At 48.7% G+C, this 23,148-nt stretch overlaps 1 protein-coding gene across 1 annotated transcript; it reads left to right on the top strand.

Moving 5' to 3' along the window:
- The first annotated feature begins 14,919 nt into the window (after positions 1 to 14,919).
- Positions 14,920 to 23,148, top strand: SLC29A2 (solute carrier family 29 member 2). Its single transcript, XM_020906515.2, has 12 exons — positions 14,920 to 15,041; positions 15,309 to 15,390; positions 16,889 to 17,049; positions 17,279 to 17,418; positions 17,805 to 17,939; positions 18,548 to 18,645; positions 18,861 to 18,945; positions 19,727 to 19,863; positions 20,128 to 20,233; positions 20,337 to 20,422; positions 21,145 to 21,344; positions 22,019 to 23,148. The coding sequence occupies exons 1-12, from the start codon at positions 15,013 to 15,015 to the stop codon at positions 22,128 to 22,130; spliced, it is 1,371 nt and encodes a 456-aa protein (XP_020762174.1). The 5' UTR covers positions 14,920 to 15,012; the 3' UTR covers positions 22,131 to 23,148.

Raw genomic sequence — 23,148 nt, 5'->3', positions numbered from 1 at the left:
CAATGCTTGCACCTGGACAAATGTCTCTTTAAGTAACAAAAATACAAAGAAACTAAGGGACTAAAAATAACTGCATGAATGTGTGGTTGGGACAAATTATGGACAAGATACAAAAAGACCGAAAAAACTCAGCTGTCACTTCTGAGAGGCCAGGAGCAAAAGCAAGATACTGTGCATGCCCCTTGCACATAATAACATCAAAGGGATAGGCAGACCACTTAAGCCATCCCTCTGACCCGCCCCTTGGGCACGCCCCTACCCTCACTCTATACACGGAAGCAGCTTGCACCCTGCCCTGGGGAAACAAGCAGGGAAATTGTTCCTTGGTTTTCTTCCCTCTTGCTGCAGTAGGGACCCCAATAAAGTCTTGCCTGACTTTTTTTTCTGGACTCTTAATCAATTTCTGTTGATTGGGGAAGGCAGAGAACCCTGGTCGGTAACAAAACTGTCCTTAGTCATTCTCCCTCATTTTTTTTCCTGGATGAATTTCAAAATCAGTTTTCAAAAGCTATGAAACAACCCTTAAGATTTTGGTTAGGACAGTCTTGAAATAGCATGTTAAGTTGTTGACAATGGGCATCTTTATGATAATGAGTCTTCCTGTCTGGAAACATGAATTATCTCAAGAGGTAAGTAATGCTCTTCATTGTTGCGCCTTCTTATTTCTGCTCATGGGAAATTTGCCTTCATTTGACTGTGAGCCCGTTAAGAAGCGCTGTGTTCTACTGAAGTCTCACAGTTGCTTCTGCTGGGCATCCAAGACATAGGAACAGCCTGGGATTAACTTTTATGGTAATTTGAGTGTCCCACCCCTTGGGCTGATTCAGGCCCCAGGCCTTTCTGAAGAGGAAAAAGCATGTTTTTCCAGGCAGTCACAGCTGAGACAAGCTTCCTGGCTGCCTCCCTGGGCCAGGGGGAAGTTTGTTTTTCCCCTTTACAAAGCAATTGCAGTCTTCAAGTATCCTAGCTTTGTGCAGCAATCCCATTTCCAATGCACCTCCTCTCAAAACCTGAGGTTTCATTACAATTTCCTGGATGGTGCAGGGTTAAAGAATCTGCCAGCAATGCAAGAGACCTGGGTTTGATCCCTGGGTTGGGAAGATTCCTTGGAGAAGGGAATGGCACCCTACTCCAGTATCCTTGCCTGGAGAATTCCATAGACAGAGGAGCCTGGTGGGCTACAGTCCATGGGGTCTTGAAAGAGTCAAGACAGGAATGAGCGAGTAACACTTTCACTTTTACTTCATTTTTCCAGAGTGTAGGTAAAAAAACCGCGTCTTCTCCCTTGGGAAACCTGCAAGCAAGTGCACCCTGTGGAAACCTTAGGCGAGGTGGAGGTGGCCTTTTTAAGTAGCCTGCCAATGTAACAAGTCAGAATGCTAGACGTTGATGTCTCTATAATTACCTGAAAGAGTTTCTTCCTGTGTTTAAGGGAAAATACTTTGGTGCAGAGTGACTCAGCCCTGGAGGACCCCTGGGGTGTGAAAGCATACAGCATTCCTGGCCCCTCTCCACTCCTGCTTATGTCACAACTAAAACCTGACCAGATTCCTAACAGCCACTCAGACAGCCACTCCCCAGACACCAAATGCCACCTGGCTGGTTAACAGAAGGGCTTGTCAGGGCCCAGGGAACACAGGGGAATCTAGCGCTGTCTCCTTAGGCAGAGCCTTATGGTAGTCGATATCATGGTGCCTGCTTCTTCAGAAAGAAAGAGCATAGAGAAAAAAAAGAACTTGGCAACCCAGCCCCCCAAGACCTTAAAGATGCTTGTCTGGCAGGGCTGTGGACAGCTTGGGAAACAGCAGGAATGGTAGCCTCCTTAGATTCTGTTGGCCATGCATGCATGGGCACTGGTGGATACCATGGCAGGACCATCCTTCCCAAAGTGAAACTGAGTCCTAAGCTAAATTTATATTCATCTTTCTCCTTATCACACTGGAAAATTGTAGTAATGCGAGCGCAGTCTCAGAAACAAGACAGCCTGAGTGAAAGTCCTGGCTCTGTCATTTTCAACCTGTGAGGTCCCAAACAAGTGACCTAATTTCTCTATGCTTCACTTTCCTCATTAGGAAAATGGGGACATTGACAGCATTTCTTTCCCTCATAAGGTTGTGCTGATTAAATGAGTAAAATAGAAACATACAAAGAGCTTGGAGTAGTGAGTTACTGGTGCATAGTAAATGCTCAATGAATGTTATTTTTAAGTCGACAGGAGCCCACTCAGGCGGGATCTCTCGGACTGGGCACAGATTCAGCTCTGTCTCTGAGCACAGCAGGAAGCCATCCAGAAGCAGAAGCCGGAAATTGGCATAATCCAATTTTCATTTTGAAAAGGTCACTTTAACTCTCAGTGCCTAGATCTTGGTTTCTAAATACCATTCTCCAGTAAAAGCAACAGGGCTCCTTGGGGGAATGACTAATTCAGGAATACAAACATATGTATGCTCAGTCATGTCCAACTCTTAGCAACCCTATAGATTGTAGCTCTCCAGGCTCCTCTGTCCATGGGATTTCCCAGACAAGACTACTGGAACGGGTTGCTATTTCCTCCTCCAGGGGATCTTCCTGACCCAAGGATTGAAACTGCATCTCCCACATCTCCTGCATTGCAGGAGGATTCTTTACCGCTGAGCCTCCAGGGAAGCTCTGATTCAGGGATGAGTGAGTGAGTGAGGTCACTCAGTCATGTCCGACTCTTTGTGACCCCATGGACTGTGGCCTACCAGGCTCCTCCATCCATGGAATTTTGCAGGCAAGAGTACTGGAGTGGGTTGCCATTTCCTTCTCCAGGGGATCTTCCCGACTCAGGGATCAAACTTGGGTCTCCTGCATTGCAGGCAGACTACCATCTCAGTCACCAGGGAAGCCCTTAGGGCAGGGAAAACACAAGCTGAATCTGGAGTATTGACTAGTATCAGAAAGCAGGGCAGTGCTCAGAAAGACAAAAGGATGGAGCCATCTCAGAGGGACACAGGAGGGGACTTCCCTGGTGGCCCAGTGGCTAAGTCTCTGAGCTTCCAATGCTAGGGGTGTGGGTTTGCTCCCTGGTCAGGGAACTAAGAGCCCACATGCCACATGGTGTAGCCAAAAAAGTATAAAAAAACACAGAAAAACAAAACCCCCAAAGGGACATAGGAACCAACTTGAAAGAACTCCCAGTAGCTGAGCAACAAAGTAAATAACACAGTACGGATTATAAATCAGAGTAAAAAGCTATTGACTCATACCTATGCATGAGTCCATAGTGATATAAATAAATCGTGGGACAAGAGACAAATCTACCTTACAGAAGAATTCCAAATAACATATGTGGCTCCTCCCCCTTCCAAAAGGTAGAGCTTATCCCCACCCATCTGTGGGCTGAACTTGGTGACTAGCTTCCAAAGAATAGAGTATGCCTGCACTGTGGAAATAGTAGCTTTACGGAGGATAGACCTGACAGCGTCACCTTAACCAAGTGGTCCAAGTTAACATCACCAGTGACGTCATGTTGATTTCCGGTGCTCCCTGATACGTGGTGAAATAGCACTTCACCGCTAGGGTATTTTCCTCCTTAGCATCAGTCTAGCTATAATCAAACAGAAAAACCCAGTCTGGGGAACATTCTACAAAACTTCTGTCAGTACGCCTCAGAAGTGTCAAGGTCATGAAAAATAAGGAGAAACTGAGGAAAGGTCACAGGCCAACAGAGGCCGGGGAGTTTAGTTTATAGCACTATACCAATGTCCGTTCTTAGTTTTGACAAATGCACTGTGGTGATGTAAGGTAATATTTTAGGTTGAGGGTATATAGGATTCTGCACTGTCTTAAAATAAAAGTTTTGATAGGACTTCCCTGGTGGTACAGTGAATAAGAATCCACCTGCAAATGCAGGGGACAAGGGTTCGATCCCTGGTCTAGGAAGATTCCACATGCCTCGGAGCAACTAAGCCCATGTGCCAAAACTACTGAGCCTGTGTACCTAGCACCCATGCTCTGAAACAAAAGAAGCCACCTCGATGAGAAGCCCGTGCACCACAATGAAGACTAGCCCCTGCTCGCCAAAACTAGAGAAAATCTGAGTGCAGCCACAAAGACCCAGCTCAGCCAAATAAGTAAATAAATTATTTTTATTAAAGCTGAGATATGCAGCCACAAAGACCCAGCTCAGCCAAATAAGTAAATAAATTATTTTTATTAAAGCTGAGATAAACAACAAGGTCCTACTGTGTAGCACAGGGAACTATATTCAATATCCTGTGATAAAGCATAACAAAAAGAATATGAAAAAGAATTTATATATAACAATCACTTTGCTTTACAGCAGTGACACAATATTGTAATTCAGCTATACTTCAATAAAAAATGTTGTGTTTTTTTTAAGATCACCTTGGCAACAAAATATAAAACATCTGAGGATAAAATTAACAAGATGTGTGTATGATATTTATAAAGAATGTTTTAAAACTCTACTAAAAGACATTAAAAACAGACTTGAACAAATAAAAGAGGCCTATCCTTCTTGGCTAGGAAGAGACAACATCATAAAAACGTCAATTCTCCAAAAATACTCTAAACTTTGAATGTAATTCCAGTAAAAATACAAACAGGATTAAAAAAAAAACAAGCAAATTCTGGAATTCAGTTGGAAAAATAAATAAACAAAAATATCAAGAATATTTTTTTCTTTCTTCTTATTTTTTTTGGCTGCACTGGGTCTTCATTGTGGTGCCCGGGCTTTGTCTAGCTTTGGCAAGGTGCCTTGTAGCATGCAGAATCTTAGTTCCTCAGCCAAGGATCAAACCCACATCCCACAAGGCAGATTCTTAACCACTGGACCACCAGAAAGTCCCAAGAATATTTCTGCTAAAGAAGAGAAGTCAGGAGGTAGTGTTCCTGCCAATGATTGATAAATGGAGTATAACCTATAAACATTTTGAATCACTATGTTGTACACTTAAAACTAACAATGATGTAAATCAGCTATATCTCAAAAAACCACATATGGTATAGCTATAATAATGAAAATACAGTGGTGTTGGCACATTAATAGACAGATCAACGGACATATCAGAAAGCTTAAAAGCACACCCAGCTACATGTGAGAATTTAGTATATAATACAAAGGGCACTTAATATCAGTAGGGTAAAATTGAGTGATTCACCAAACAGTGCTGGAACCCAACTGGAAAAGCATTTAGGTTGGATCCTGTGATGGTCAGTTTCATGAGTCAACTTGGCTCGGCTATATTCCTGTTATTTAAGCAAACACTAACCTAGGTGTTGGCTGGGAAGGTATTTTATAGATGTGATTAGCATCCACAACGAATTGACTTTAAGTAAAGGAGATTAGGGCTCAGCGGTAAAGAATCCGCCTGCAATGCAGGAGAAGCAGGAGATGCCGGTTCCATCCCTGGGTTGGGAAGACCCCCTGGAGGAGGAAATGGCAACCCACTCCAGTAGCGGAAAAAATCCCATGGACAAAGGACCCTGGCGGGCTACAGTCCATGGAGCTGCAGAGAGTTGGACATGACTGAGCAACTAAGAAGGAAATGTAAAAGATTATTCTTGATAATCTGGTGGTCTGATCCAGTTAGTGGAAAGTCTTTAAGAACAGAACTAAGGGACTTTTCTGTGGTCCAGTGGCTAAGACTCTGCAACCCTAATGCAGGAAGCCCAGGTCTGATCCCTTGTCAGGGAACTAGATCCCACCTGCCATAACTAAAAGTCCACATGCCACTACTAAGACCCGGCAAATAAATTAATTTAAAAAAAAACAGAAAACAGAACTGAGGTTTCCCTGAGGAAGAAGAAGTTCCTCCTACAGACTGCAGCATTAGCTCCTGCTGGAGACTTCCATCCTGCCCTGCCTGATGGCCTGCTCTAACAGACTTATTATTTATCTAGCCAGGCCCCACAATTGCATAAGCCAATTCTTTGCAATCAGTCAATCAATTTATCAATCGGTTCTGTTTATCTAATGGACCTTTGACTCATACGGAACCATACTTTATGCTTTATACCAGGATGAGTTCTGGATGATCAAAAATACCAATCTAAAACATCAACTGTAAATATACTGAGAAAATACGGAAGAATATTGAAAACTATTCTTAGAGTTCAGTTCAGTTCAGTCGCTCAGTTGTGTCCGACTCTTCGTGACCCCATGGACTGTAGCACAACAGGCTTCTCTGTCCATCTTCATTCTTAGAGTGGGGACAGTTTTTCTAAGTATGTTACAAAACTTAGAAGGAATAAAAGAAAAGATTGATACATTCAACTACATAACAAGTAAAAATATCTATTTGGAAAACCCACAATCTTGGGAATTTCCTGGCAGTCCAGCAGTTAAGACTCTGAGCTGTAACTGCTAAGGGCACAGGTTCAATCTCTGGTCAGGGAACTAAGATCTCACAAGCTGCTCCAGGGGGCAAAACCAAACAAAAACAAACCACTACCATCAATCAAATGACAAATATCAAACTGGGACAATATTCACAACCATGTGACAGACAACAGGTTAATTTCCTGCTAGTCATCATTAACAACAATAACCCAATAGAAAAATGGGCAAAGAACATAAAGAAACAGCTCTCAGGGGGAGAAAAAGACCTTTAAATATATTAACTCAAAGCATGTGAAATTGACAATCCTACCTGCTTTTGAGCTTTAAAAATGGCAAGTTTATGTGATTAAATCCATAAAAATTACTAAACCACAAGAAGATGATCAATGCCAATTAGAATCATATTAAGATACCATTTTTCACCTACAGTTTCATTAAAACTGATAACATCCTGCCGACCAGAGGGGATGTGACAGGCACCAACATACAGTTGGCAGAAAAGTGTAAACTGAAAAGATTGCTCGGAAAGGTAATTTTGCAGCATCTATTAAAACTATAAGTGTATGTATCCTCAAAAGTAACTCTACTTCCAGGAATTCAGTCTACAAATAGGCTTCCAAAGGTTGTTCAGTGACACATTATTTAAACAGCAGAAGGTTGGAAACAATCACATCTGAATGTACACAGTAGAAGGCTACTTAAAAACGTGTATTTAGCTGTACAATGAACAGCTCTGCAGTTTTTGTGTTTGGGTTTTTTCCAAGGTTAAGGAGTCCGTCAATATGATTCCAAGAAAACTGCTCCTGACATTGCACAAATAAAATGCTGGGGGAAATATAAAAACATCTTTTTAAGATGTGTTTATTTTTGTCCACGCTGGGTCTTTGTTTCTGAGCTGGCTTTTCTCTAGTTGTGTTGAGCGCAGACTACTCTAGCTGCGGTGCTTGGGCGTCTCATTGCAGTAGCTTCTCTTGTGTAGGCTCTGGGGCACCCGGGCTTCAGTAATTACGGCACATGGGCTCAGTAGTTGCTGCTCCTGGGCTCTAGAGCACAGGCTCAATAGCTGTGGCTCATGGGCTTAGTTGCACTGTAGCACTTGGGATCTTCCTGGATCAGGGATGGAACCTGAGTCTCCAGCATTGACAGGAGGCTTCTTTACCACTGAGCTACCAGGAAAGCCCTAAAAACATCTTTTTGATGAATGGTTAAGCAATAGGAAAAGTACGAAAAAAAAAAACCCTTGTTTTTGAACTTTTTGGTTATAAAAAGTTTCAAACCTACAGAAAGGTAGACAGGATAGCACAAAGAATATCCAGACACCCACAGTCTAGGTACAACAGCTGTTGATACTTTGCCACACTAAAACATTTATGCAGTAAAATAGTATAAATATGTTATAAAGTGTAATAAAGTCATGTCTGACTCTTTTTGACCCCATGGACTGTGGCCCATCAAGAGTCTCTGTCCATGGGATTTTCCAGGCAAGAATACTGGAGTGGGTTGCCATTCCCTTCTCCAAGGGATCTTCCTGACCCAGGGATCGAACCCAGGTCTCTAACATTGCAGGCAGATTCTTTACTGTCTGAGCCACCTGATGGGACCAGATGCCACGACCTTAGTTTTTTTAATATTGAATTTTAAGCCGGCTTTTTCACTCTCCTCCTTCACCTTCATCAAGAGGCTCTTTAATTCCTCTTCGCTTTCTGCAATTAGAGTGGTATCATCCACGCATCTGAGGTTGTTGCTATTTCTTCTGGCAATCTTGATTCCAGCTTGTAACTCATCCGGCCCAGCTTTTCGCATGAGTGCTTTGAGTATAAGTTAAATAAACAGCGTGACAATAAGCAGCCTTGTCATACACTTTTCTCAATCCTGAACCATCAGAAGTATGACAAGGCTGTTTATTGCCACCCTGTTTATTTAACTAATATGCCGAGCACATCATGCGAAAAGCCAGGCCGGATGAGTTATAAGCTGGAATCAAGATTGCCAGAAGAAATATCAACAACCTCAGATGCGTGGATGATACCACTCTAATGGCAGAAAGCGAAGAGGAACTAAAGAGCCTCTTGGTGAGGGTGAAAGAGGAAAGTGGAAAACCCAGCTCAAAATTCAATATTAAAAATCTAAGATCATGGCATCTGGTCCCATCACTTCATGACAAATAGAAGGGGAAAAGGGGGAAGCAGTGACAGATTTCCTCTTCTTAGGCTCTAAGATCAGTGGATGGTGACTGTAGTCATGAAATTAGAAGACAATTGCTTCTTGACAGGAAAACTATGTGTTAAAAAGCAAAGATGTCACTTGCTGACAAAGATCTGTATAGTCAAGGCTATGGTCTTCCCAGTAGTCATGTAAGAATGTGAGAGCTGGACAATAAAGAAGGCAGAGTGCTAAAGAATTGATGCTTTTGAACTGCTGTGCTGGAGAAGACTCTTAAGAGCCCCTTGGAAAGACTGGATCAAACCAGTCAATGTTAAAGGAAATCAGCCCTCAATGCTCTTTGAAAGGACTGACGCTGAAGCTGAAGCTCCAATACTTTGGTCATCTGATGCGAAGAGCCAACTCCTTGGAAAAGACCCTATTGCTGGGAGAGATTGAGGGCAGGAGGAAAAGGGAGCAAGAGGAGGAGATGGTTGGATGGCATCACTGACTCAGTGGACATGAGTCTGAGCAAATTCCGGAAGGACAGAGGAGCCTGAGGGGCTAGAGTCCATGGGGTCACAAAGAGTCGGACATGGCCGGTGATTGAACACCAACAAATATATATATTACTTACCTACAAAAAAATGAATGAAATAATGCCATTTGCAACAACATAGGTAGACCTAGAGATTGTCATAATAAGTGAAGTAAGTCAGACAGAGAAAGGCAAATATGATATCACTTATATGTGGAATCTAAAACAGCGATACAAATGAATTTATCTACAAAACAAATAGACTGCTTTGTAAATAGAAAAAAAACTTATGGCTGCCAAATGAGAAAGCAGGGAGGGATAAATTAGGAGTTCGAGATTAACAGATATATACTCTTATACATTAAAAAAATTAACAACAAGGACCTCCTATATAGCACAAGGAACTATATTTAATATATTTTGATAGCCTATAATGGAAAAGATTTTGAAAATATATATATATATATTTCCGTACATCTGAAACTAATACAACATTGAAAATCATCTATATTTTAATTTAAAAAAGAGGGCGCTTCATCCGACAGAGCTGAGAACAAGGCTTCAGAAAATCAGTTCTACAGTAGGGGTAGTTTTGTCCCAGGGCACATTTGGCAACCTGGAAGACATTGATTATTACCCCTGGGAGAAGGTGCCATTGGCATCTAGTGAGTGTGGTCTCCGATAATGCTAAACATCCTCCAATGAACGGGACAGCTCCCACAACTGTTATCCAGCCAAATGTCTATAGCACTGAGGCTGAGAAACCCTGACCTATAGAAACTCCTGCACAGGTGCCCAGGAGACATATGCAGTGAGTACAATACCACTCAGAGCTGTTGCTTAAACTAGCATAAAACTGGAAACAAGTCAAATGCCGGTGACATTTATCCACCAAGATAAATACCACGCTGTAGAATACTACACATTAGTGAACAGTGAGAGAACAACAGCCAATGTATCATCATGAATGGATCTCAAAAATGTGTTGATTTTTTAAAAAGCAAATTGTATTTATATGAAGTTTAAAACCAAGCTAAACAAAAATTAGTTTTGGATGAATGCCTCCAAAAGACTGTGTTAAAATTCACAGCAACTGCAGTGACCTTTAAATAGCTTATTTGAACACCTTCCTCCTCTGTGTCCTGTGTCAGGAGGAAATGATCCTTAGAAGGACAGTATTGACTCCTAGGGCATTTGAGGGCTTTTATTTTTTTGGTAGTCACAAGGATGGTAATCAGTGGGTGAGGACAGGGATAATATTGAATGCTGCTGCTGCTGCTAAGTCACTTCAGTCCTGTCTGACTCTGCGACCCCATAAACAGCAGCCCACCAGGCTCCCCCATCCCTGAGATTCTCCAGGCAAGAATACTGGAGTGGGTTGCCATTTCCTTCTCCAATAGTTATCTCCAAATACACAAGATAGTCCCATATAAGGAAAGCTTGCCTGTATCCAGAACAACTTGTAACTAATGTCCTGGGCATTCATGCAGGTGAAATTTTTACAGAAATGAGCGCAAAATAAATCTTGGACCAAAATGTAAAACACAAAGAGATAAAACATCTAGCCAAAAGTGTTTACCTACAACACCAAAAGAATGATCCATGGAAGAAAAAAAATCAATAAGATGAACTGCATTATAATGAAAACCTCTGCTATGTGAAAGGAATTACTGAAAGAATGCAAAGACAAGCCACAGAATGAGAGAGAATATTTTCAAGACATGTATCTGATAAAGGACTTATATCCAAAATACACCAAGAACTCTCAAAACTCAACAATAAGAAAACAAACAACACAACTCAAAACTGGGCAAAAGATCTGAACAAAGACGTCACCGAAGAAGGTCTACAGCTGGCAAATAAGCATATGAAAAGATGGTCCTCATAACACATCATTAAGGAAGCGCAAGTTAAAACAATGAGAAACTACTACCCACCTACTGGAATGGCTACAACCTAAAACAATGACAATATTAAATGCTGGCAAGGCTGGGGAGCAACAGGAATGCTCATTCATTGCTGATAGGAATACAAAATAGTACAGGCACTTGAAAGACAGTCTGGCAGTTTCTTATAATACTAAACATACCTATACCACATGACCCAACAATTGTGCTCCGGGTATTTACCCAACTGAACTGAAAACTTGTGGCCACACAGAACCTGAACATGAAAGTTTACAGAAGCTTTATATGTGACCCCCAAACACTGGAAGCAACCAACAGGTGAATGGAGAAACAAACTGTGAAAATCCAGAAGGTGGAATAGTATTCAATGACAAAAAGAAATGAGCTATTAAGGCATAAAAAGACATGAGAAATCTCAAATGCATATTGCTACATGGAAGGAGATAGTCTGAAAAGACTATATACTATGTGATTTTAACTATACAGCGTTTCAGAAAAGGCAAAACTATACTCACAGTAAAGAGATCAGTGGTTGCCAAGGGGTTGGGGGATGGAGGGAAGGGGTAAATATAAAACACAGGGGCCTTTTAGGTCAGTGAAACTATTCTACATGAAACTGGAACGGTGGACACATGACACTATGCACTTGCCAAAAGCCATGGACTATACAACACAGAGTGAATCTTAATGTAAACTACAGACTAGCTATACCAATATTAGTCCATCAATTGTAACAAAGGTACCACACTAATACAAGATGTTAGTAATAGCAGAAACTGGGGAATGAAATGCAAAGGTGATTACGTGGAACTCTCTGTTCTATTGCTCAACTCTTCTGTGAATCTAAAACTGTACTAAAAATAAAACCTATTACTTAGTTTTAAAAATCATGTTTATAATTTTCTCTGCCTAGACTAACCACATTTCACATATGGATGCAATGTATTATTGGTAAGGTTCAAATATACACAGCACTTTTTGGTAACACAGCTACTCTCTACATAGAGGAACAGCTGCACCAGGCATTGTTTGGAACTTTGCCAAGACTTGGTCACCATTTCAGAAAATCACATCACTGAGAGCAAACTAGCAGTCCCGCAGTGGCCGGTTTGCCTACACTGTATATGCATTATAAAAGCAGTGGCTATATAAAGAGGGGCCAGCATCAGATTGCTTCACTGTGCCTGAGCATTAACATATTCAAACATGCATTATTCTTTATCCTGGGTAGTACAATCATGTATTTTATTGACATTAATTTTTGTGTGTATAGATAGGCTTTATGATAGGTGAATTTCATTGGAGGATAGTAACAGAATGCATGTTAGGAGGATGATTGGACTTTCCTGGTGGTAGAGTGGATAAGAATCTGCCTGCCCATGCAGGGGACATGGGTTTGATCCCTGGTCCAGGAAGATCCCACATGCCTCTGGGCAGCTAAGCCCATGGGCCACAACTACTGAGTCTGTGTTCTAGAAACACAACTACCGAAGCCCACAGCTTGTGCTCCACAACAAGAGAAGCCACTGCAATGAGAAGCCTGAGCACCACAACTGGAGAAAACTCACGCATAGCAACAAAGACCCAGTGTAGCCAAAAATAAATATGTAAATAAAACTTAAAAAGAGAATGGCTGAGCCAAACTCCTCCTTTAAAATGAAATCCACACTCCTTACTCAGCACTCGGTCATAACCAGACTGGCCGTTGGAGAGGCTCGTCCCCCACTCCTGCCCCGCCTGCCAAATGGATCTGTTTGCATGTCCCTGGACGTGTTGGCATTCTCATGTCCCTGACCTTGGTACGGGCTGTTCTCTTGGAGAAATGCCCTCATCGTCTTAGCTTACTGCCTCACAAATGCAGTGTTTCTCAAACCTCAGTTCCTCATGTCCTTCCATGGAAACCTGTGTCTCAGCTGTGCCCACACCTGCAGCCCCAAATGGGGCTTCATTTTCTATAAATTTTCTATAAATGACTCATTTTTCATAAGTAAATTTTTTAAGTTATATTAAATGTATAAATAAATTCATCTTCAAGGAAAAGTATCTATTATAATAAATAGGAAACCAGCATAAGTAGCCCTAAAAATAAAGTAACTATAAAAACATAGAATGAAAGTTTTAATAAAAATTGTTAATCTCTATTTAGGTAAAATTGTCAGCAAAAACTCTGAGGTCAGTTCTGTGTGTGCGTGTGTGTGTGAGAGAGAGAGAGAGAGATTACCTAAATAGAGATTAATAAGTGTTAAAACGTTAGCACCACAATTGAGACTTTCCTCTTTGTCATATTCTAAAAGGTTGAAAGCAAATTGAAGACACAGTTAACTTTCTCAATCACTGTAATTTAAAGCCAACCCTGTTCTCTCTAAAATCACTTGCGTATCAGTGCAGTCCATTTATTAACTAAACATTTTTCAAGCATGTGTTCTGTACCAGGCAGCTGCTCTAGACGTTTGCAATAAACGCCAAACTAAATAAGCACAGTCTTTGCCTCACAGACTGGAGAAAACACACACACACGTAACCAGGAAATGGCCATAAAATGTCATTACTTATGAAAACAATTTGTGACAAAATTTCTCCAGCATCTCTATTACGCACGGCAACTGCAGAGAAAGCAAACCCTCTTGTAAATTATATGAGTTAGAGAAAATTAATTTCAAAAGTGCAATGGTTTATCATCTTTTCAAAGTTTTTCATGGAAAAAGGCTGGGAGCTGAATGCATGTTAATGTTTGATACGATGTGACGTGGGATCGTTGAAAGTCATATTTATTTATTAGCTGCACCCCGCTGCCTGTGTGTGTGCGTTAGTCGCTCAGTCCTGTACAACTCTTTGCGACCCCATGGACTGTAGCCCACCAGGCTCCTCTGTCCATGGGGATTCTCCAGGCAAGAATACTGGAGTGGGTTGCCATTTCCTTCTCCAAGGGATCTTCCTGACCCAGGGATCGAACCTATGTCGCTTATGTCTCCTGCATTGACGGGCAGATCTTTTACCATTAGCGCCACCTGGGAAGCCGGCACACGGGATCTTAGTTTCCCGACCAGCGAACGAACTCGCTTTCCCTGCAGAGGCCGCGGAGTCTTAAAGACTGGACCACCAGGAAAGTCCCTCAAAGTAATTTTTTTTTTTTTTTTTTTTTTAAGTGGCGGTGATGGGAGAGCACCAGGTAAGACTAGGGAGCCGGCCTGGACTCTCCTCTGGGTCTCCCTTTCCTCCGGAGCCACTGCTCCGAAGCTTAGCCACACTGCCACCAGGAAGCCCCTCTGGACTCCCCCTCTGGACTCGACCCTCCGCTGTGCGCCCCAAACTCCCGGCGATTCCCCAGGCACCCGCTGGAGGAGAAGGGTTCATCTGTTTGTCTTCCAGATCTGCCCGCGGGCTCTGCCAGCTCCGACATCTGGCCCTCCCCTCTGCCTCCCGGGGGGACCCAGCTGAGTGCAGCCCGCCAGGACCGCCGGCGACAGACGGTCTCTCCGGCTTCCCCCGGGGCTGGCCGCTCTCGGGTTACCACCCAGTGGTCTTGCACGTTAGCGGGTGCTAGCACCGCCACGGCACCACCTCCGTCTTGGCGGAGCCTGGGAAACTCCGCGCCAGGTCAGCTCCATAGCACTCCGTTGGGCAGGGGGCCGGATCAGGGCGGACAACCCTACTACCTCCCCCCACCCACCCGCACGGGTCGGGGCCCGGCGCCCGCAGATCCGGGAGAATCTTCCCGGATCATAGCCTCTCGGGCGGCACGGGGAGCGGTGGAGTCCGGGGACCAGGAAGTCAGGCCGGGGGTGGGCTGGAGTCTGGAGCCCCTTCTCCTCGGGGGCCGGGAGGGGTGGGGTTCCCCGCTGCCCCCGCCCCGGGGGCGGAGCCGAGGTCCGAGCCTGCGGTACTTGAGACCCGGCGAAACTGGCGTGGAGCTCCCAGCCCAGCTTCCGCCTTCCACTGCCCGGTCTCGGACCGTGGAAGACCCGACCCCGCTTCCCGTGTCCACCACCGGCCAGACCCGGCCTCCCGGGTCCCCGGCTCGGCTCACGGGCCCCGGGGCAGGTGCAGCTGCGGCGCCCGCATCTTTCTCCCACTCGGGCTCACCCCGCCGGGCGGCCATGGCGCGAGGAGACGCCCCGCGGGACAGGCAAGTTGGGGGCCATGTGGGGTGCGGCATATGGGGATCCGGCGGCCGTGGGCAGCGCAGAGCCGCTCCCTTTGGAATCTCTAAAGCGCAAAGAAGACCAGTTGGAACTACACTTCCCGTCAGCCCCCTGCCTCGGGTGCCTGAGCCTGGGTGATGGGGGTTGTAGTCCGCTCTCCGAGCGGGGTGGGGGGAGGGGGCTGGTCTGGGAGGCGGCGGGGCCGCCGGAGCGGGAAGTCCTCCGAGTGACCTTCTGTCTGATCCTCACAGCTACCACCTGGTCGGGATCAGCTTCTTTATCCTCGGGCTGGGCACCCTCCTCCCTTGGAACTTCTTCATCACAGCCATCCCGGTGAGACTCGTGGCTGGAGTGACAGATCCAAGGCCACAACCACCAGCCGTCCCTCCAGCCGCCTTTCGCCACCACGCAGAGTGTCAGTGTCTCTGTCGGTCCGACTCGGCGACTGCAATGGACTGGAGCCCCGCCGGGCGCCTCTGTCCATTGGATTTCCTAGGGAATCCTCACTGTGTCCCCTTTGTCGGCTGAAACAGAGGGCCGCAGGGAGGAGAGGTCCCTCTCTCATGGCTAGGATCCACAAGCTTTCAGGAGTGCCCAGATACTAGCGCAGGGCCACCAGGTCAGGAGATCCTGTGGAGCCAGCAAGGAGCTACCCACCCACCTCTCCTTTGTCATTATTCCTGGGCTGGTCACTCCAAAAGTGGTTATCCAAGCCTTTGATTTTCATTGAAATAGCATGAATTACATTCATTCATCCAATGTACACCTCGAGTTCTTGGCACTGGGGTTACAGGAGGAACCATAGCTGAGGAAGATTTCATCCTCACTGAGCTTACATTGTTTCAAGGGAAGGCAGGAATACAGGGCTTATGTTCTCTTCGGTAGGGGCTTGTTCTTGTATATTAAAAGCAACAACTTTCCAGATGCCTCTTCAGTGCCTAGCTGTGTGCTGGGCCCTGGAGACCCAAAGATGAATCAGCCCCTGATCTTGAGAGCAAGATAGGTGCCAAGGAAATGTTGGTAATGTAACATGACATGTGCCATCCCAGGCTTGGAGCAGAGTCCAATGGGTCCCCAGGGGAGAGAGCAATTCCTTCTGCTTAATAATCAGGTGATCTGTAACTTGGGAGAAGGGTAGGTAAAGCATTTGTGTTGGGAAGGTGAGTGGTCAGAGAGGGGAGGGCATTTCAAACAGCCAGGAGTCTGGTGAAGGCAACAAGAGGCAGAGAGTGCCAACCTCTACAGAGAAAGGGCCAGAGCTTAGGGTGCCTGGAGCTTAGCAGGATGGAACAAGAAATGGGCCACAAAATGGAAACTAGTTCTGAAAGGCCCTAAATGCTGTTCCATAACCTTAGGGCTTTGCCCTGCAGGCCACAGCGAGCCATGGGTGGGGAGAGGGGGAGTTAAGCAGAGTTGTGGCAGGATGTGTGTTCCAGAGAGAAAGCAGTTGGTCAGCATCTGATCCAGAGTCTGGCTTATGGTTGGAGCTCCATTAATACTCAGGAATCTAGACACTGCTGCAGGAGTGGGGGTGGGGGCTGTGACCGAGCCACAGGAGAGGAGGGGTGATCCAGAGATGGAGCACGGCCCAAGTTGGGGGATCTTCAGGCTTGGGCTCTGTCCCAGACTTCGATTCAACTCCGTGCATGTTCATCGAGCTCCAACCGCCTGCCAGATGCTGGGGACAGCGCAAGGACAGAGAGACAGTCCCGCAGGAGTTAACGGAGCGATCCCGGGTGTGGGAGGAGGCAGAAGAAGAAGGCTGGGGGGTTCCCGAGGGTAGGTAGGTTGTGGGGTGACCCTGTACCCTACCCCCCTGGCCTCCTGGCAGTACTTCCAGGGGCGGCTGGCGGGGGCCAACAGCACCACCGAGACCCTGGGCACCAACCACACGAGCCCCGCAGATACCTTCAACTTCAACAACTGGGTGACCCTGCTGTCACAGCTGCCCCTGCTGCTCTTCACACTCCTCAACTCCTTCCTGTACCAGTGGTGAGAGCCCCGCCCCCCTCAGTCCCAGGCCCGCCCCCTAGGTCCCCTCCCCCTTTGCTGAGGCAGCTCCATCTGGGCCCCTGCAGGGAGGCCTCCTGTCCTCCCTTCCCTCCCTCTGTGTCTCTCCCCAGCCCCCGCTGTCCAGTCCTGGGATGAAACTCTTCGCCCTCCTCCCCTTGCCTGGCCTGAGCCCAGCGGTGTCCACTCTGCCCTCCCCCCTTCCAAACAGCATCCCCGAGACGGTGCGGATTCTGGGCAGCCTGCTGGTCATCCTGCTCCTCTTCACCCTGACGGCGGTGTTGGTCAAGGTGGACATGAGCCCCGGGCTCTTCTTCTCCATCACCATGGCCTCTGTCTGGTTCATCAACTGTGAGCACCTCGGCCCTTCCCCACTTCCCCACTCTGCACCCCCCCCCCCCCCAGGGCTTCAGCCGAGCCTCTTCTTGTAATTGAAAGGACCCAAAGTATCGAAGGGAAGACAGAAGAAACATCACACATATCCCCGATGAGAAACCGAGGCCCAGAGGAGAGGAAAAGTCACTTGTCCCAGGCCTCGGAGTGACCTGAGAGCAGGTCTTCTGGCCCCCAGCCCCTCACACCCAGGGCTGCACCTCGGAAGAGGAATGCACGTGGGGTGTTACACCAGAGTGCCCAACCTAGTCCAGAGTCCCCTGTGCACCCAGCTGACACCCCCTCCAGGGAGCCCTCGAGGCCTGCCTAGTTGAGCAGCAACCCCCAATCCTGTCCTTCCACAGCCTTCGGTGCAGTTCTGCAAGGCAGCCTCTTCGGGCAACTGGGCACCATGCCTTCCAAGTACAGCACCCTCTTCCTCAGTGGCCAGGGCCTGGCTGGGATCTTCGCTGCTCTTGCCATGATCATATCCATGGCCAGTGAGTAGACTTGGGTGGCAGGCTGGGATTCCAGGGAGCAGAGCGTGTGCTAAGGGTGAAATGCCTTGGGTGGTGGTGAAGACAGAGGTGATGGGGTGATGGGGGAGCTGGGGATTGGGTGTGGGGCTCTTGAGTCCTACCATGAGAGAATGATGGATGAGGACTGGGTTAACTTGGGGCCCAGGGCAGGATTCCTGAGGCCAGCACTGGCCTGTGGCAGCAGGTTGAGGTTGAGGGAAGAGGGGACAGATGTGGGATTCAACCGGGTCTGAACTCCGGTTCCGCTGTTCTCTAGCCAGGGGCATTGGATAAGACACTTACCTGTGTTCGCTTCCCAACCTGAATGATCCTTACAGCTCCATACTCAGATTGTAAGGAGCGTACATTTATAATGAGCACATAGTAAGTGCTCAACAAAAATGACATGTGGGATAGAGCAAGAGGTGCAAAGGGCTAGGCCAGGGCCCCCTGAGTGTCCTGAGTGTCAGTGGGAGGAATGGAAGAGGCCGGGAGGTGAATCTGAGACGTGTATTCTGCGAAGTAGAACAAGCTCCCTGCGGGAGCTGGTGGACAGTCACCTCCCTTCTGCAGCTGAAGTCTCTGCACAGGTGGCGTGGATGCCCAGACGTCCGCCCTGGGGTACTTCATCACGCCCTGCGTGGGCACCATCATGTCCATCGTGTGCTACCTGAGCCTGCCTCACCTGGTGAGCCTGGTATTGGGCTCGAGGCCCACTTTGGAGCATCACAGATACCGCCCTGAGTCTGAGGTCCTGAGAGAAGCCAAAGGAGGCAGAGGGGCCCAGTCCTGATCCCCAAAGGACTCAGCCACTGGGGAACCCCAGCCTCTAAGTCAGCAGGGTGGGGAGGGATCCAGGCACCTCAGCCCAAGCCAGGCAGGGACAACGCTTTCCTTCTGCAGAAGTTTGCCCGCTACTATCTGGCCAAGAAACCATCGAAGGCCCAAGGTCAGGAGCTGGAGACCAAAGCTGAGCTCCTCAAATCTGGTGAGCCCGGGACCCTGCCGGGGAGATGGAAGAGACAGGGGAGGCTGGAGCCATCTCCACAGGGAAGCATTTCACCTCTGTCCCCAACTAGAGCCCTCATCTCTAGGAGCCTTGAGTGAGCAGAGGCAGATGATCTTGAAGGGAAGTCAGGGGGATTGAAGTCATCCGTTCAGTTCCCCTTTGGGCCTCAGTTTCCTCCTCCATAAAATGGGGAGGCAGCAGAACTTCAGGTCTGCAGGTCCTAGATCCAGGTGTGTCTGAGTTTAAATCCTAGCTTCACGACATCCAGGCTGTGTGACCTCAGTCAAGTCACATAACCCCTCTGAGCTTCAGGTTTTTTTTTTTTTTAAATAAAGCAATGGTAGTGGAATAATCCATCTAAGGTGCTTAACTGTGCCTGATACATGCATGAACTTTAATAAACAGTGAAAGTGTTAGTTGCTCAGTTGTGTCTGACTCTTTGTGACCCCATGGACTGTAGCCCACCAGGCTCCTCTGTCCATGGATTCTCCAGGTAAGAATACTGGAGTGGGTGGCCACTAGGGAAGGTCCAGTGGACCTTCCCAACCCAGGGATCGAACCTGGGTCACCTGCATTGCAGGCAGCTCTTTACCAGCTGAGCCACCAGGGCAGCCCAATAAATAGTAGGTCAGCGTATTTCCATTAATTCTCTTGGCCTGCCCCTGGGCTGGTGGAGGGTCACTTGTTTTAACTGCTTGGAATCTCCCCTTCTCCAGCCTGGTTGTCACAGGCATGACCCTGCCCTCTCCTCTTGCCCCAGATGAGAAGAATGGGATTCCCAACAGCCCCCAGAAGGCAGCCCTGACTCTGGATCTTGACCTTGAGAAGGAGACAGAGATGGAACCAGAGGAACCCCAGAAGCCGGAAAAACCTTCAGTTTTCATCGTCCTCCGGAAGGTTTGACTTGGATACAGCCCCCAACCCTCATCCCTGGGGAAGAGAGAGCTGCTCTCTCCAGCCTACCCCAGAGCCTCTTAGAACGGACTGCGGCCTTAGTACTCAGCTTGTCCACCGGAGGTGATGGGGTCATGGAGGGGTCAGGGACACGCTGGCCCAGGCCCCAGTGTCCCAGTCCTGGGGCCAAGGCTGGGGTGGAGGGGTCGGGGCTGTGTGCTGGGCTCCGAGCCTGGCGGCGCGCTCACCACCATCTCCGGCTCCCAGATCTGGCTGACGGCGCTATGCCTCGTACTGGTCTTCACAGTCACCCTGTCTGTCTTCCCGGCCATCACCGCCATGGTGACCAGCTCCACCAGTCCTGGAAAGTGGAGTGAGTGGTGGGAAGTGGAAGGGGACAGGGCAATGGGAGTGGAGGGGAGATAGGGGAGTGGGCAGCCTGGACCAGGATGAGCCCCCTCTGCCCCCACCCCCAGGTCAGTTCTTCAACCCCATCTGCTGCTTCCTCCTCTTCAACGTCATGGACTGTCTGGGACGGAGCCTGACCTCTTACTTCCTGTGGGTGAGCACGTCTACTGGGGTGATCGGATGTTTGGAGAAGCAGTCAGGGATCAGAGTGTGAGAAAGAGTGCAGAAGGGTGACTTCCCAATACTGACTGGCCCGGGTATGGGTTCGGTAATGGAACAGTCAGTTAGCACAGAGCACCGGCCCCTGGAGGCATGCAAGCCAGGGCTCGGACTGTGAACTCTCTGAAAGCAGAAGCCCTGTCCAGCTGATCTGTGTCTCCAGCATCCAGCTGAGGGCCCAGCCCCGGGCGCTTGGAGAGTGTTACTCGGAGAGGTTCCTGTACCATGTGAGAGGTCAGACAGGATTCCTAGTATTTGGATTGCTTTTTGCCATGATACCCCTTCTTTCAATGAAATCTTCCAAGGACACACAACAAATATAGTAGATCAAAGAGGAGCTGCTCTGATTGGGTCTGGATCCCCAGTTTCCAATCCCATCTGCCCCAAAGGGTTCTTTGGAACCCCCAGGGGTGCTCAGTGCAAGCAACTTGGAAAACCATAGACATTCTTCTAGTTCTGCCACTGAAAGAGCACAGATTGGCGCTCAGGAGAGGCAGAGGCTGGGCGCTTATGGGCTGGGGGGCCTTGGCCCTGCCCCTCGCTCTCCAGAGGCTCCCGTGCTGGGTCCTCCCTGGTTCACACGGGGTAGGCCAGGGGAAGTGATAGTTGAATCTCTCGGGAGGGGGGGGCCGCCCTCACCCCCGCCCTCTGCCGCAGCCCGACGAGGACAGCCGGCTGCTGCCCCTGCTGGTCTGCCTGCGCGTCCTGTTCGTGCCGCTCTTCATGCTGTGCCACGTGCCCGAGAGGTCCCGGCTGCCCGTTCTCTTCCCCCAGGACGCCTACTTCATCACCTTCATGCTGCTCTTCGCCGTCTCAAATGGCTACCTGGTGTCCCTCACCATGTGCCTGGCGCCCAGGTCTGGGAAATGGGGAGGCGAGGGACGGGCTTGGGAGCAGGGAGATGGGCTTGGTTTTGGAGAGGGACAGCCGCCAAGGGTTCGGCTTCCGGCCAGCCCAGCCCGAGCTGTTTCTCCAGGCCTCACTGGTGCCCCGCATCAGGTCAGGCCCTCACTGCTGAACTGGCCCCAGGCCAGGAGCTGAGGAGCAGGGGACTCGGCTGGGAGGTTCCTGCCTAGTAAAGCAGCCCAGGCCGATTCTGGGGCCTCCTCTCTGGTCCTCAGTTTCCCCTCTGTGAGTTAACAGGTTGCACTGTCATTCCTTAAGGCCCGGCTACTCTCCCACATTCTCAGTTGCAGGGGACCCAAGGTTGAGGCCACAAGCAGAGTTCCTGGGCTGCTCACCCTGGGGACAAGGGAGCATAGAGGGGAAGACCAGGTGGGGGGCATTTTGCCAAGAAGGGAGGCAGGGGCATCTGGACCCCAGAGGCGTGAGAGATGTCCGTGTCCAGTGGCCCCATTTGACAGATCAGGAAGCTGGAGTCCAGAGGGAAGGGCCTCACTGTAGTGGCCCGGAAGTTGGGCCAGCCCGGACTGGAAATCATTCGTCCCGTTGTTAGAGGGGCAGAGGGCACGGGGCTGGGTCCAGGGCGGGCCTGACATTTTTCTCAGAGCTCCTCTCCTGTGTATCCCAGGCAGGTGCTGCCACAGGAGAGGGAGGTGACCGGCACCCTCATGACCTTCTTCCTGGCGCTGGGGCTCTCTTGTGGCGCCTCCCTCTCCTTCCTCTTCAAGGCGCTGCTCTGAAGCGCTCCATCGAAGGCTCTCCCAGTGTCTCTATTCAGAGCTGAGGCCCAGCGCTGGGGAATGACGGGCCAGGCTCAAGCCTCCACTGGGCCAGGTGGGCGGGGGCCCTGTGGCCTGAGGGCTCCAGCAAGAGGCGGGCACAGCTCTCCTTCCTGGGCTGGCGGCCACCTGGAGTGCTGCTAGGAAGAATTCTCCGCCTGCCATTCCAGCCCTCACCCAGGAGTGGAGCTGACGCACTATCTGGATGCACATAAAACCTCACTGAAAGGGTGATCATCAGGGAAAAGAGGGCCTAGGATCACGGCCCATCCTCACCGTCAGGACTGCGTTTGTTAATCACAACAAACCCACTGGCGAGTCACCGGGACTCAGAGGCCACAAGTGGAGTCTTGCCAACCACGTGGCTGGTGTGGACATGGCCTCAGAGTCCGTGTGGGTGTGGGGGCCAGTCCAGGGCAGGACCTCCTCTTCTCTCCAGGCTTCAGTGACCCCTCGGTCAGGTGTCTCAGACACCCAGAACAGAGGAATCCAGGGAGGTTGAGGGGACGGGGGAGAAGGAGTTAGGGATCTGAGGGAGCTCAAAGGACCCTCCGGGCCTCAAACAGTGTCTACGTCGCCAGGACTCGCTGTGTCTACTCCCTGGAGCCCAGCTGGGCCCGGGTCCCAGAACTGCAGTTAGCCTGCAGGTGTGAGCTGCATTTTACAGTTTGCAAAACTCTTCCGACCCTGCCCTTTCGCTGAAGCCACGTTGAGGCCCTTGGAGGGAGGCTGGCAGGGACTGTGCCCCGCTCTGTACAGGTGAGGAAACCCAGTCCCAGGGGGAATGACCAGTTCTTGGCAGAGCCAGGACCCGGTCCCCACCTCCCTGTAGGTGCTGTTCTTCCTGCCCTCTGCCTGCTTCCCTTTTCCTCAAGGGGTTCAAGGCGAGAGCCCTGAACACTTATTTCACCCTTTTTTTGCTTGTTTTTCCCTCGGACCCTGCTCCTGGGTCTAATAACAACCGTCTTCATTTGTACAA

This window comes from Odocoileus virginianus, chromosome 28 (assembly GCF_023699985.2).
Source record: "Odocoileus virginianus isolate 20LAN1187 ecotype Illinois chromosome 28, Ovbor_1.2, whole genome shotgun sequence".
NCBI classification, from domain to species: domain Eukaryota; kingdom Metazoa; phylum Chordata; class Mammalia; order Artiodactyla; family Cervidae; genus Odocoileus; species Odocoileus virginianus.
Note: the sequence above shows the minus strand (reverse complement) of the source record. Positions and strands in the feature narration are given on the sequence as shown.

Bases quoted from the DNA above. Each gene is read 5' to 3' on its own strand.
- SLC29A2 (XM_020906515.2), top strand. From the start codon at position 15,013: ATGGCGCGAGGAGACGCCCCGCGGGACAG. The intron at 15,391-16,888 runs GTGAGACTCGTG...GCCTCCTGGCAG, and splicing joins TCTTCATCACAGCCATCCCG to TACTTCCAGGGGCGGCTGGC. The intron at 21,345-22,018 runs GTCTGGGAAATG...TGTGTATCCCAG, and splicing joins ACCATGTGCCTGGCGCCCAG to GCAGGTGCTGCCACAGGAGA.